We start from the raw sequence: 14387 nt of genomic DNA on the forward strand, positions 1-14387 counted from the left end.
ACAAACAGGTTGCTGTACTGGAGCAAACCCAATAAAATTGGATTCAACTTTAATAGTCACTCACCAAAAGTGAAAGGTTAAAATCAAAACTGAAATGCGTTTTATCCTTAAAGAATCGAAGTGAAAGGGTTTACCGGTAATATACGTACATCAATATTGGTATACAGTTTGGAAGTCTAGTCCCGCAAACCTGTCAAACAACAACATTGTGGTGGGGCTTTCCCACGCAAATTATGGCCAAAGGCCGAAACTTTATAAGATTGTGTATGCTCGTCAATTAATATGTTACGACTCTCAACATTTTTCATCTCATTTTGCACAAAACGCAAAGACAAAGCCGAATATTGTGATAAGTCGTCCAATTCTCATTTAATGTAATAATTATCTTTTCGTTGCGCACCCTAGTTTTCTGTCTTGTATCAATGTTCCAGATTGCACAAGAGAAAGTAAAGAAAAGTTTGCCCGTCCGAGTAAGGTTAGTGAAATTAAATTCATCAGACGACATACGTAAGGTGTGGTGTGATTCATTGGGTGGTTGGATTTCTTCATCTGACTTCTGAAAGACATACTGCAAGCGATTGCAAGAAATAATATTATTCAGGGAGAAACTGTTTAAACCAGACAAGCTGAAAGTTGCTCAGTCTTCTTTCACAAATGTCTGAAAGCATTCGCCCCTAAGGGATTGGTCGATGAACACATTTTAAGTTTCGAAAGATTTTTTCATTAGGAATACCAAAAAACCCTAGATTAACTATAATAAAACCATAAACCATTGTTTGATTTTTTGCGATATATTTGTTCCGAAACAAAAATTTTGCAATCCAATAAGCTATTACGTTAGCAAGCCGAAATACCTATCATCATTAAAAGCGAAATATATCGGTAATACAAAGTCTGTGTATGTTGGCCATAAAAAGAATAAAATATTATTGAACCATAAGTATTTAAATGAGTAGTTGCGATACAGGAACAGCAACTACTTCTCCATCGACAATGCAACCTACAATAACTGTAATTCCTCCAACTATTCCAAGGCCCACGATATTTTAGGATTTTTTTGCTAGAGTGGAAGAAGAAGTCCCGCCGCACCACCAACGATTACAAATTGGTTTTCAAATTTTTTAAAAAGAAAATTGGTAAATTTGCTGTAAAAGAAATCGTTTCAGATTTTGAGAAAGGAATATGGAATGGGATGCGATTAGTGTTTAAAAAGGTCTCGTTCCATGGCTGCACGTTCCATTGGACGCAGGCAATTTTTCGTCGGTTAAAGTTTGAGGGTCTTTCTAAGTTTTTCTTTCCAAAACAAATTTACAACAATTGTGTCGCAAAATGATGAGCTTTTATTTACTTCCACACTCAAAAATACGAAGAGGCAAAGGTATAAAAGGTAAATTGATGACATTTATTTTATTTTTTTGTATTTCATAATCCTACATACTTCACAAAAAAAATTGTCAGGTAGGGTTGTAAATATTTTACATTTAGTATCGTCAATAACTTTTCTTGAACTAAAATTTTTTCTTTGAATTTTTTTAGCATTAGTAACCCCAAACCAGCCTAGGAACACAAAATAATGTCCATTATTTAAGTAGTTCTAAACGTTATGTTCGTAAATATTATAAATTAAGATGTATGTTGTACTAAATTGCTGCTCGTTTTTTTTAATATTTGTGTTAATCAATTTCACTCCTAATTTATATTTATCTGTTTCTTTTTCCTAGAGCGCCTTTCAATAGTTTCCATGGTATCAGATATTTTTGGCATTACAACATTGTTGAATTCTTCGTCTGACTCACTCTGCCGTGTACAGTCGCCGTGTACAGTCGCCGTGTGAAGTAACAGCTTCCCTAGGTTCCGAGTCCCTTGTCAAAGCCGGTGTGTTATAATAGCTCCCTCGAGATTTACCAAAGCGACTGGTCCAACGAGTCCCTCGGGTGGGGTAAACTGGGGTGTAGTAAAATCACCTTTTCTTCCGCATGGGCGGCATTGGCTAACTCAACAACAGGGTCTTTGAACTGCCACATGCCCAGACGATGAAAGAGTAAATGAAATGGCCGCATTTCCATAATGTATGAATAGATTTGTTACAAAATTTTCATGTTTAATTGAAGCATATGTTTTCAATAGACGGGCAGCATCCTTCCATTCGTCCTTCGGCAAACCTAGACAAAATTGACACGTTTTAAGGACTATTTAACGTAAAAAGCATAAAAAGCTTTATATTACCAACTATTTTTTTTAAATATTATGCAATGTTTCTTACTCCAAAAGGCAGTTGCAGTTTCCATGCAATTGTTTTCCAATGCGGTCAGATATCGCAATCTCAACAAAGAATTAAAAGGGTCATATTCCTATCTGTTGAAAAAAGACACAAGGAATTGACTGGTTAACAGCCGTAAGTGATGTGCAACTTGATTATTGAAGTGACGAATACCAATTGGTTTTTGACGATTATGTATCTTTTCAAGGGTAACAATTAGACGGTTGATATTAGTTGTTGAAAAAGCCGATCGATTGCATTCTTACGTCAATCCAAGATTTTCTGGGGTAGAAAATGCCAATGACAGGCAAAAAATACTGTAATTTCAATTAAAATCAATTCAGATGTGGGGGTGGTGAAGGGGGGGGGGGGAATCCTTTGTTCGAAAATCCTCCCCTTTGTCCCCCATACCATAAGACCATGCCGCGGGTAGGGACATTCCATGCGACTTTTTTTTGGGGTGATCCAATATTTCAAAACGATGAATTTAAAAATACAGAACCCAAACAATTTTAGAAAATTAAAAATCAGAAAGATCTGTCTATACCATGTTATGTTTATTTGTTTGTTTTTTTCTGTTGTTTGTTTGATTGTTTTTCTCTATGTTTATCTTTTTAGGGTTAAGGTTTCGCAACTCAACCAAAACAGATCAAATTTGAAAATTGCTTTTAAACATTTTGGGGGAAAAAACTCTGCTAACAGTCAATTAACACAGACAAATTTATTCTTCATACAACTCCCAAAAGTAGTAAAGGGTATGCATTCTAATTGTTAGGACATTAGCAGAATACATGTACGTACATAGATCTAAGAAGGCAGAGGCAGTATTTATATGTTTATCATAAAATTTGTTTCGCTTGAACTCATTATCCACTTCCATTCTGGCTATTTTAAATATGGCATACGTGATATCGAAATGATAGGAAGACCCTATCATTATTGACGAATAACGCGCTCCATTTTATGAGCCCAATTCATTTAATTCTAATTGGAGAATAAAATCTACAATGGGATGATGAGCGATCAAGGGATGGAAATAAAGGACAATGCATATCTGAATAAGATAAAACCTTACACCTTTTACGATTATTTCTGAGCAACAGTTGATGTCACTATTGAAGATAGCCAATCGCTCGTTTTTATTTCTTTTTCGATTGCTAAATATTTTTCCTTGCGAGGTCGTAGCTTCAGCCAAAAAGGAGAATCCATCAACTTGACGAGACCACGATCTATCACGATTTCTTCCGTTAACAGACACACGAAAACCTGTAAAGATTGCGCAAGATGTTTTAAGTAGTCTGAAATATTCACATAAAATAAATGGTTATAAATAAAACTATTAAATCATATAAGTAGCTATAAATACTTTTTGAACGATCAAATAACGAATCGATCCGATAAATCGTAAAAATGTGTCTAAACATTTCAAAAATTTTATTCACCTGAGCGGCTGACAAGCCCAAAATGATGAGGCGAAATTCCATAGGAGGCATCTTCAGTTGTAGCCATTTTTCGATAAAGTAAGGAGGATCAATGAGGATACAAACGGAACATGCCGCAGAGGCAGCTAAAGCTCCGACGAACCAGTAATTCTTCAGAAAAATTTCTCTAAAAGGTTTTCCTTTTGCATAAGCCAACGCCAAGGCGATATACTGGCACAGAGAGACACAAAAAATTGCGTAATTTTCGTGGCATTCGTAGTCCCCAGTTTCCAGCCCAGTGGTGTTGTGAAGATCCATATACGGTACGAACCAATTTTGCTTGGTAAGCAAAAGCATGCTAATAGCTTGGAAGAAACCAACCAAAAGCACTTGAATAAGAAGTGACCCCACAGGTGGTAATGAGAGAAGGGAGGTCAAAGGAGGGCGATTGAACAGTGGTCCTGGATGAGGTTGCGTACGTCCGAAAAGGGCGGACAGTGAGCAAATAAGGAAAAGATCGATGTAGAGGAATTGGAAATCCGTCAAATTGGTTCCGATTTCGTATAAAATCATGACGGAGATGAACTGTGTGAGACTGTATGCAGCCATATACTTGAAAATGCCAAATGATGTGACAAGTGCACAACGTCCTTGGCGAATCAACTCTGGTACGCAACTAATGCTTGCATCTCTCGAAGTGAATGGTGAAGCCACTGAAGCTTCAGAATCTGACAAAGCAATTCCAGCGTGAGCTGCTTTTAAAGCACCACAATCATTTGCTCCATCTCCACACATTCCTACATCATAGTAATAATGAAAAAATCATTAATCATTAATACTCTCGCATTACTTAAACGTGAATGGATATAGACTGTTTGAATTAATACGATTAATTACCAACGACATAGTTCAGTTGCTGCAGTGCTTGGACCAACTGCTGTTTTTGGTCAGGAGACATACGAGCGAAGATAGTCCCTTTTACTACGCATCGAGGTACCAATTCTGGATAATGTTCTTGAATGATTGACCAGCATTTCCCTGTGATTGCTAAATGGTAACGTCCGATCAAATCCTGTAAGGGAAAAATATTATATTACACTACAGAAGTTACCTACTTCTTATTCAAAATACATATATGTATATATTAATTACCGGATTTGTTATATCCAACGTTATATCACCACTGTTGTTCATTGCTGATGTCGACGTACCGCTAGTGGGAGTCTACATGGATCAACCAAATATAGACTTATTATTTCTTTCGTTGAAAAATTTCCTATAATAATGAACATCAATAGGCGTTCGCTTTAACCTGGACAGAAGATTTCTCAGCCAAACTGTAAGTCAAGTGTGGTTTCCCATCGGTTGAAACTGCGCCCGAACTTTCTTCATAATTGACTATTACTACCTGATCATGCGATCCTACCATTCCACAATCTAAAAGCAGCAATAACAAAGAGCAAACGTATTTTTTTAAATCAAGTATTTCTTGAATAATATGAATAATATTTTAATTGTAATCGCCTCTTTCGTCTACGGGTAAAATGTATATACTTTATGGCTTTACCTCGAGCAACGCTTATGGCTGTCAGTATATTATCTCCTAGAACACAAGCGGTAGGCATAAAACATTAGTTAGAATTCCGATCCAAATTAATTTGTTACATTAATTTACCAGTGACCATGACGGTTCGGACGGCTGCATCTGATAACTGATTAATTATCGCCTTGGTATCCGGTTTTAGACGATTTTCTAAGACGACTAGACCTAAAAAAGGAAGGTCAGTTCAAAATAGGTCAGTCTTAAAATTTGATCTTTCACCTAATTGGTCAATTTATGTTCAAATAGATGTTAGCATACCAAGAAATGTCAATTCATTTTCTAAATCTTCTCTTTGCACTTTTTGAAGCTTGTGTAGGGATCGGATCTCAACAAGACGGTGAGCTAAGGCTATGACACGGAAACCTTGCCTTGTGTATTCTTCTAGAATTTCATTATGGTTGGTCGGTACTAAAAACAAACAATATCGGCAATTTTGAAATTTTCACTGAAAATTTCAGTTTAAAAAATAAGTTGGGAGAAATCGTAGTAAGTAAGGAGAAAAGGAAAATCGGGTAACTTACCGGTTTCCGGCTTGCATAAAGACTGCACCATTTCCGGTGAACCTTTACAGAAGAAATGAAGTTGCTCCTGGCCGATGCGTTTGCAAATGATGGCCATTCGTTGAAGAGTCGAACTGAATGGGAACTGGCGAACAATTCCTACCTCAACCTGGGACCAAACGAATTCAAAATAGGGCATTATTTTATTATTGTAAATAACTATCACAACATTATCAGTTTTTCAACAGAAAATATATTACTTTCGAATTTTCCGCACCATCCAGGTCGGAGGAATCCGACACTCCAGGTCCAGGGTCTCCCTTGTTTCCACTCGGCGGAGTCCAACTAACAACAGTTGGACAAATGTTGTCGTATTTATTCGTGTCTTCATTAGAAGGCTCAACCAGAACCCATCCAGTCGATTCAAACATCTGTAGAAGTTGGAAGACAAAAATGTCATTTCTGGACACCAGTATCCTAATAATGGACCATTGTACTCACTTTAAGGTCTAAGGGATCACCACTAAGGTTGCCATCTATTATTGTCAACGAATGGCAGGTGGCCATGCCCATAAGCAACAACGGTGGCTCTAACTTAAAATTATAACTAACTGCCGATGGACTTCGGTCATGCGGACGAAGGGTAGATAACGCCTGTGATAGCTTTAATGGCGCTGTAATTAAAAAAAAACGAGTAAATTATTATGCAGATCACAAAATCTTGTAATTAAATACTTCTTATAGGAGGTATATATCGTCGGCCATCTACAACGGGTACAACGCCCCATAGATCAAGTCCATCTTCTGTCAATGTTCCAGTTTTATCAAAGCAAATGCAATTTAAAGAACCTTCAAAAACCGGGAATGAAAATTATGCTGACACTGTGGATGGCGAGGTGTGGTTTATTGGTACCTGAAACGTTGATAGACCTCGGGGAGATGCAATAGATATTTCGTTGCTCAAGTCTTTTTTGTGCCAAAATGATTCCCGCAGTCATGGCCGCAGGTAACGCGGGAGGAACACAAATTGTAATAATGTCAAAGGAATGAAACACAACTTTCACTCCCGCTTCGCCCGATATAATCTAGAGGAATGATGGATGCAAGTAGGATAAGAAATATGATAAATCTCTCAGATAAACATTTGTTTACCTTTTTAATAATGCTATAAGTAAATCCAATAGAAGCCAAGGAAGCTAAGAAACCAATAAATCGGTAACTGTCTCTTTCAAAACGGAAGTCAACTGGGGGTGGATACATAATGGCGGACACCAGCGACCCTTTTGCCGTCATGAAACCAGTTGAAGTCACAACGGCCATAACCTAGACAAATATTGTCAGATCATTTCCAAATTTGAAGCTGATTTAGATTTCAAAAATTAGAATGATTACTTTTTCTTCATTATAAAATCGTGTTTGAACAACTTTCGTGCCGCTAAACAAAGTGTGCCTAGAGTGTTCCTTGGGATGATATAAGACGTCTGTTTGGAATGGCAGAGGAGTTTTGACAACGGGCACGCTTTCTCCTGCACAGTCAACCAGTTGTCTTTAAATGGTTGTACGGACGTTTTTTGTTTTTCCAAATTTCTTATCCGTTTAAACTAAAAATGTTTACCTGTTAGCATGCTTTCATTAACGATACAGGTTCCGAATAATAAAACAGCGTCACAATGCATAGTACAGCCGTTGGCTGGTAAAATAATCATGTCTCCCGGAACCAGTTCTTCGGTTCTTATGGTTTCGTATACTCCGCCTCCTCGACACACATCTATTATGTCACTTCCATGCACTGTGTTTCTCAACTTTTTTTGATTCTTTAAAACGAGAAAAACGGAAATTAGAATCAATTTCATAAAACTGATGGCTTGATTCAACTTACTTTTCTAGTTTGGATGATTGAAATGGCTATTCCGGCCTGTCGCAGTAGAACATTTCGAATTAATTGGTTATAATTCATTATCTATTTTTAAAGGATTCTGATATTGTCATACCGCAGACATAACCATTATAGCTCCGGCGAAAATATAATATTCAATCATAATCCAAATGAAGACGGATACTACTTGGAAGATGTAAAATGGATTCAACACTTCCAGAAGGAGAAGCTCCAAAACACTTTTAACTGGAACGTTAATAAAATTTGAGCCAAAAATTGCCCGCCTAAAAACAATGACCGTGATTAAAAAGACGAAAGGAACTCTCTCATAGAACGTATTAGATTGAACCTTCTTTGTTGCTCAAGAATAGATAAACCAGCCAATCCTTGTTGAGCATCTGGGTGATGTAGAGAAGATGTCGGCATACCAGGACCCAAGCTTTTCACTTTAAGGAACTCTTTTGTCTCCGTATTCCAAATATAGCGCAATTTCTTGCAGGTGAACATACGGACACTCGTGGCCTCTATTTCATTAGAGACAGAAAAGTTATTTAAATGCACGAATTCGTTTGAATGGAAATCGAAAAAATTGAAAAAAGCTCGTTTACCATGAAATGTGCCATCTGCATTTGGAAGAGATAAAATGGGAGAATCGTCGATTTTATTTAAATCCTGCAGTACATGTGAATTGCGATGCTCCACGGATTTTTTTTTCCCTTTGACGGTATGTTCTGTTGCCTCATTTCTGCATAAAGAAATCCAATGCATTATAGAAACAACATGCATACCATGTGTGACTTGTCAATACATAATCTGGAGCGCACTCATACAGGTGATACTTCGTATGTGAACCCGCCGATATTTCTTTTGATATATCTCCTATTACGGGGAAATTAAATGGTAATTTAAAAAAAAAAGGAAAACTTTGACTTTTTGTTTTTGTCATACCACAATCAGTATTTTCTCTGCGACCTCGAGAGAACACCTAGTATGGGTGCAATTCAAAAACCATTCGGGAAACCAATGGAAAACCATGCGTAAAATCCCAACAGTTTTCACAATGAAAAGCCAGGTGAGGATTGTTCGAAATAGTGAACGGCGGTAACCATAAAGTTCCTGGGAAATGAAATAATTTAAATTTTTAATTGATTTCGAAAATAGCCATTGTTCAAATCTTAAAGCATAATACGCAAACGTGTACTAGAATTGGAAATAGAATTCTGCAATAAAATAACGTCAAAAACTAAATTATATCTGCTGGGATCTACTCAAATTCAACTAGTTCAGTAGTAAATTAGATCAAAAGACAGATCTCGACTTAAGATAATGTAACAAATGTAAACAATACAGTATCACAGGGCAGACGGAAATCCCTCAGATGAATGAGACCATAGTTTGAATTACTCTTAGTCGTGTCCAAAAGACAGACATTTCATCATATGAAGAACGAAGTTAAAGAAATGATGAGTAGCTCGCTTAAAAGAACCAGTTAAACCATACCATTTGATCCTCCTCACCAGCGTTGATATAGGAAACGGCAGCATTCCTGGAGTAGGGAATATCCGGTGACGTAGTTTGTCCATTCTCTTCATTGGGTAACTGATTGATTCTTTTGCTCAGACCTTCAGACATCAACAGAAAACGGAAAAAAATTAAGGATTGCAATGGCGCATAATGGGAACATGTACTTCAAGGTTGTTGAACTGACAAATTTTACAATATTTTTTTATGTTAATGATTTTGTCATTCAAAGTTTACAATAATAATCGAGTTTTCTAATACGATCGCTAAAACAGATTTATTTATTATTCTTATATTTTTTTTGTTTAATATTTCTTCATAAAAGGTGGGGTTCTGATTATTGGTATCATTAATAAGCGTTCCACCGCAAAATCCTGCGTGACCAACAAATGGTCAATATCAGCTTACAGCTGTTAAGATACACATCTTTGTCTTAAAACACCGCCGGATGTGGGGCTGAAGTCTTTTCTGTTTCCTTATTGCAAGTCTGAAAATTGATACAATAGCTTGAATATGAGTTCACTGTCTGCAACGGTTTCTTCGGGATGTACGTCTACGTCTACCTACGATAAACTACACGTATATACTGATACCACCCTCATCTTCATTCAAATATATGTATTCTTTTAAATTTAGAAATAATGTATGCTCATAGTCATAACTTTCTAAGTAACATATTAAAAGCCAACTTCTAGCGAAACTACTTGATTGTGTTAGTAAAGTTAATTTTCATTCATTGAAATTATGGTGTTTTTCGGCGTTTTAAAAATATTTAGAGTAAACATGAAACAAAACTTACGAGAAGATAAGATTTGCGTAGCCTATTAATTAGGTAAATGCTTTAATCAAAAGGTCTACAAATAAAAACGTTTCAATAAGAAAAAGCTCCATTGCTGGAGTTAGTACAGTATAGGTATTAAAATAGGTTCTTTTCGTTCACCAAATGCGGGTATAAGAATTCTCAAGGTATGTTCAAGAGCTATTTTCATTTTCTTGAGACCAGTATAAAAAAGGCTCTAGTTATGAAATATACAAATAAGTAAAATGTTTCAAATGGACCTTTACGCAAGAGCTGGTGCTGTTCCGCCACGTGTGTATCGTCGATGTCTTTGAGCTTGTTATTGGACATGGTAACTATCTCGCTAAGGCAGCCAGTAGTCTTGTACATTCTGTTGACAATTAATATTCATACAAACGCTCACTTGCTTAGCTCGAAACTACTGAAACATGAAAAGAGCACGTATTTTTCTTAGTAACATCTTCGGGTTTTTGGTTTCCCCAAGATACGTTAAAATTGCATAGAACGTTTACGGAGGTCCTTACTATCACTTTGAATGGTCGAGAGGATGTATTTGGTCACTTTCTACGTTTGACGGTTGTTCAGCTGCGCACACTTGGATGAAAAAAACGTGGGATGATGACATTCAACACCAGTCGTCAAAGTTGAAGGAGAACTAATTTCAAATGCGAGAACTCAAATTCAGGATGGAATCCACTGACTAGCTGGCCTGGGCGCTGCTTCTGGCTAATTGGAAGTAATTGCGTTTCAATAGTCAATGTTGTTCGTCAACAACGAGTGATTAACCAAATTTTGGCACAACGTTCACTGCTAAGACATAGTAGGGAAGTGAGTAACTGCGCTAGCGTGTATAGTTGGGACACGCGCCAGCCAGACTTATCGATTTTCTGACAGCGGAAGAGCCTTGGACCAATCCCTTCTCCTTCCTTTTGGCGCCTGGCTCCACCCCTTCTGTATTACGTGTGATTGAAGTCAACCTACTCGACCTACGTGAGCTGGATACGTGAAAGGTATAATTTCGCTTGGCTTTCCTAACAATCTAAGGGAAATCTAAGGGCTAGTCACAGTCGTCACTCGTGACTACAATGCTACTACTACAAGTTGATTAAATTAATTCAGACTTTTCCCAGGATTTTCGATACAATTTATTCTCAGTTTTTTAGTATTTTGTTATTTGTATCGATTCATAAACTTCAGCCATCTAACGGATACTTTCAAAGTCACTACTAAAAAGTTTTTGAGGCAAAAGAAGAAGAAGAAAACAAATATTCCAAAAAAGGGATGGCCATGGCCAATTTGGGAATGTTCTTTTAGAGGACAAAATAAAGTTTAAAAAAAAAATTGTGAATAGTAAAGGTATTTGCACAGTCTACCAAAATTAGGTGTTGCCTGTCATAATTTGTTATTACTTTCATTGATATGTCTTTCAAGGTCTAACTCTCACTTAAAAAATGAATTGCATCCTAATAAAATGTCCCTATCTGGAAAATGTACATTTTTTTACATCATATCTGAGGAAATTAGAGAGGGCCTAAAGCGCCCAGTCGCCACAGTGGAAGATTTTTGAAAGGGTATCCACGCACTTCTGGTGAACAGTCGTAAACAGCCAACAAACGATTTACAAAAAAAAATAAGATAAATAAAAAAAAAAAAAAAAAAAAACACGATTTCTTTTTTGGACGTGTCACATGCTCGCATCTTCTCAATATTGGTAATGGCCTGCGCTGCCATAGATTCTGTTGGTCGACTGCGATAATATTTAAAGACTCCTCAGCCCCTCGCTCCATATTTTAAATGCCATTATCTCGTCGGGTAATTCGTTGTTGCATTTAACAGGGTTCTCATGGGCAGTCGTGCGAACTGCGCGTGTTAAAGCGCCTGCGCTCTTCGGGAGAATCGAAGCCCAAGTCTCAAGACACCTAGGTTTCCAATTGACGGCCTTGTTCGATTCACCCATCCGACCAGTGATTGCATGGTTGTGAACTGTTTTGCAAGGTATTGAGACTGGTACAGTTGATTAAAATTTGACGTCCACATTTGCTTGTAAACAGTTTTCTTCTGGCATAGGTAAGACAGTTACGATGTGCTAAAATATCCACATGTTATCGATACAACGGTGAAAATAATAGATATCTTTGGCTGCGTGTGTGATCTGCTATAATGAACATTTGTTTTCGCCCACTTATTCACCAAAGTTTTTTCACTTTGTTACTATCTTGAGTTTTTCTGTCTTCTTACGTATAATTAAAAAAGGGCGTAAAATGTAGTTAAAAAGTAATATTGATTTAATGAAAGTACACCCCCGCAGCATTTTTTTAATTCTACAGGAAAAAAGAATATAATTGGCCTTAACAATACGAAGAATATCAGTATCAATTGCGTTACTGAATGCAGTCCCTTTCTGCGGGCCTTTCTGGAACAACAAGATATGGCCTCGAGGGGGTTACGGGGAATTTAGTCATTATTCATTCATTGTAAACATACCCTTCTACTAAGCTCAATTTTAGTTTTAATTTCAATGAAAGAGTTAGTTTGTTATGGCCTCCTTGAACATGAGATCGATCATCAACTAAACTAATAACAGTAACAACGTACTAGTAACAGACATAACAACATTTTATCGCATTACATACACACCCCCGGGAAATAGTGCTTAAAACGTGTTATTTACCTTCAAGACCAGCTGAAGTTCCAACACCAAAATTGTGCAATTCTTGGCTGGAAGCATTTCTACCAGGCCATGGGACCATGACTTCAACACTGATCAATGAGACAAATATGTATTTTAAAACAAGTTTTTACAGTAACTGATGATATACATTACAAGGGAAATAGTCATAGACTTTTAAATTTTGATTTCCTATTGCAAATTTTTCTGTGTCATGCTCTGATTTAATAACCCATTTCATTTTGCCAATGTTTGTATAGGGATAAAGTGGTGAGTGCTTAATACATTTTTAATGAATAATGCAAAAAAAATTCATATTAATGCTGAACACCCTGCAGTAGTGCCAAAACATTACAGAGAATTTTTTAAATTACTTGAATGCTCAGACAGACTTTTCACAGCTGCAGGGAGTAGGTTTTTCAAAAGGTTTGACCAGAATGCATGCATTTAACAGAACTATTTGAGAAAATCTATGTGAAACTGTTTTTCTTTTTAAAATAATTTCTCCAAAAGTTGTTCCACAGTTCCAGCACTCTAGTTCCAGTTAGAAACATTTCAGAGAGAGTTTAGTTCTTAGTACACTTTCTAGAAATACAAAAAGAACCATTTATAACAAATTTAAAAGATTTACCTTGGATTCTTCCAGCAGTACACTTGTGATTCGCTCAAAAATGAATGACTGACTGTCGACCCTGTGGTCTATTTGGGTCGATTCCATTGCTGTAGCATGGCTATACGGCGCTATACATAAATATTAAGAAATCGATATCTATTGTTACCACGCTTGTTTCTTATCTAGAGCATCTTCAAACTTTTCGTAGAAGTGGTAGAGAGAGCACGGAATCAGATTAATAAAATTCCTGTATCAGTAAATATCGGCAAATGAGACAAACAACTCTAAAATGAATTTTCGTCAATAAAAAGAAAATACAACCATGGGCAGACGATGATAGTGTGAACACTCCAGTCCCAGTCTAGAACGCCATTGGGTAAAAGCGAGCGAAAGCATAGAGAAAGAGAAGAACAGAAGAAAAAGGAGATAAATAACCCGCTATATTTGAAAAGTGTCAGTGGGAAAATGTAAAGAATCAAAAAAGAAAAGAAACTGTTCAGAAAATAACCAAATTATGGTATACTTATTAACACTTTTCATTATATTTTATTAAAAATATAATATTTTATAATCATATTCTAAAATAATTGAATTGTCTCACTGCTATACTTAAGTAGAAATCAGTCAGAACATGAAATATCAAATATTGCATTTTTTTATAAGGCGGTTGATGGTAGAAAAATACTGCCTTACAGTGATTAAGTGATAGTTTGAGTTTGAACTTGTCACTCATAATTTGTATAACAGAGATAGGATTACTCATTCGATGGACATATTCGCAAGTCACTACCAACTTCCTAACGAACGAATTTTTTTCAGAATAAGAAAGACTCGAGTTTCACGCTCTCTTTTAATGAATTTGTGGTGATCGACGAACGTCAGACTTCAATATGATGAAACAGCTCGATCGGTATATGGCATACAAATAATTCATTGTTCGGACGGTTTGGAGTTGTGCTTAGTTCCCGTTAAGATCATGGATTCTGTTAATGCTAGTTTTGAGTGTTTTACGAGAAACACCAATGTAGCATGATTTATACTGGTGTTGGCGGAAGCGTAGAAACAGAGAAAAGCGTGTTTCGTAGTTTTCCACCGATTAAATTAACAAAGTAACCAGAAAAATCTA

At 36.5% G+C, this 14387-nt stretch overlaps 1 protein-coding gene and 1 long non-coding RNA gene across 7 annotated transcripts; one reads left to right on the plus strand and one right to left on the minus strand.

Annotated features, from left to right (window-relative positions):
• Nucleotides 1-2966: 2966 nt before the first annotated feature.
• Nucleotides 2967-13640, minus strand: LOC124194773 (polyamine-transporting ATPase 13A3-like). Of its 6 annotated transcripts, XM_046589138.1 has the most exons (26): nt 13583-13640; nt 13280-13508; nt 12652-12740; nt 9161-9282; nt 8609-8776; nt 8469-8539; nt 8269-8405; nt 8010-8184; nt 7776-7944; nt 7664-7699; nt 7400-7598; nt 7177-7310; nt 6937-7107; nt 6698-6869; nt 6520-6633; nt 6286-6458; nt 6045-6215; nt 5806-5953; nt 5543-5692; nt 5357-5449; nt 5249-5284; nt 4994-5118; nt 4834-4905; nt 4579-4753; nt 3703-4478; nt 2967-3526 (listed from the first exon to the last, which is right to left on the minus strand). In XM_046589138.1, the coding sequence occupies exons 3-26, from the start codon at nt 12728-12730 to the stop codon at nt 3347-3349; spliced, it is 3846 nt and encodes a 1281-aa protein (XP_046445094.1). In that variant the 5' UTR covers nt 12731-12740; nt 13280-13508; nt 13583-13640; the 3' UTR covers nt 2967-3346. The 6 variants fall into 6 exon arrangements, with proteins under 6 accessions (XP_046445094.1, XP_046445095.1, XP_046445091.1 ...); XM_046589139.1 differs by lacking the exon at nt 13583-13640 and having other exon boundaries at nt 13280-13545; XM_046589135.1 differs by lacking the exons at nt 12652-12740; nt 13280-13508; nt 13583-13640 and adding exons at nt 10241-10401; nt 10505-10864.
• On the plus strand, nt 10915-12048 carry LOC124194777. Its single transcript, XR_006875060.1, has 2 exons — nt 10915-10990; nt 11817-12048. It is a non-coding gene; the product is annotated as an uncharacterized LOC124194777 (long non-coding RNA).
• Nucleotides 13641-14387: the final 747 nt, after the last annotated feature.

The sequence above is a fragment of the Daphnia pulex genome, chromosome 5, assembly GCF_021134715.1.
Source record: "Daphnia pulex isolate KAP4 chromosome 5, ASM2113471v1".
In the NCBI taxonomy this organism is placed as follows: Eukaryota; Metazoa; Arthropoda; class Branchiopoda; order Diplostraca; family Daphniidae; genus Daphnia; species Daphnia pulex.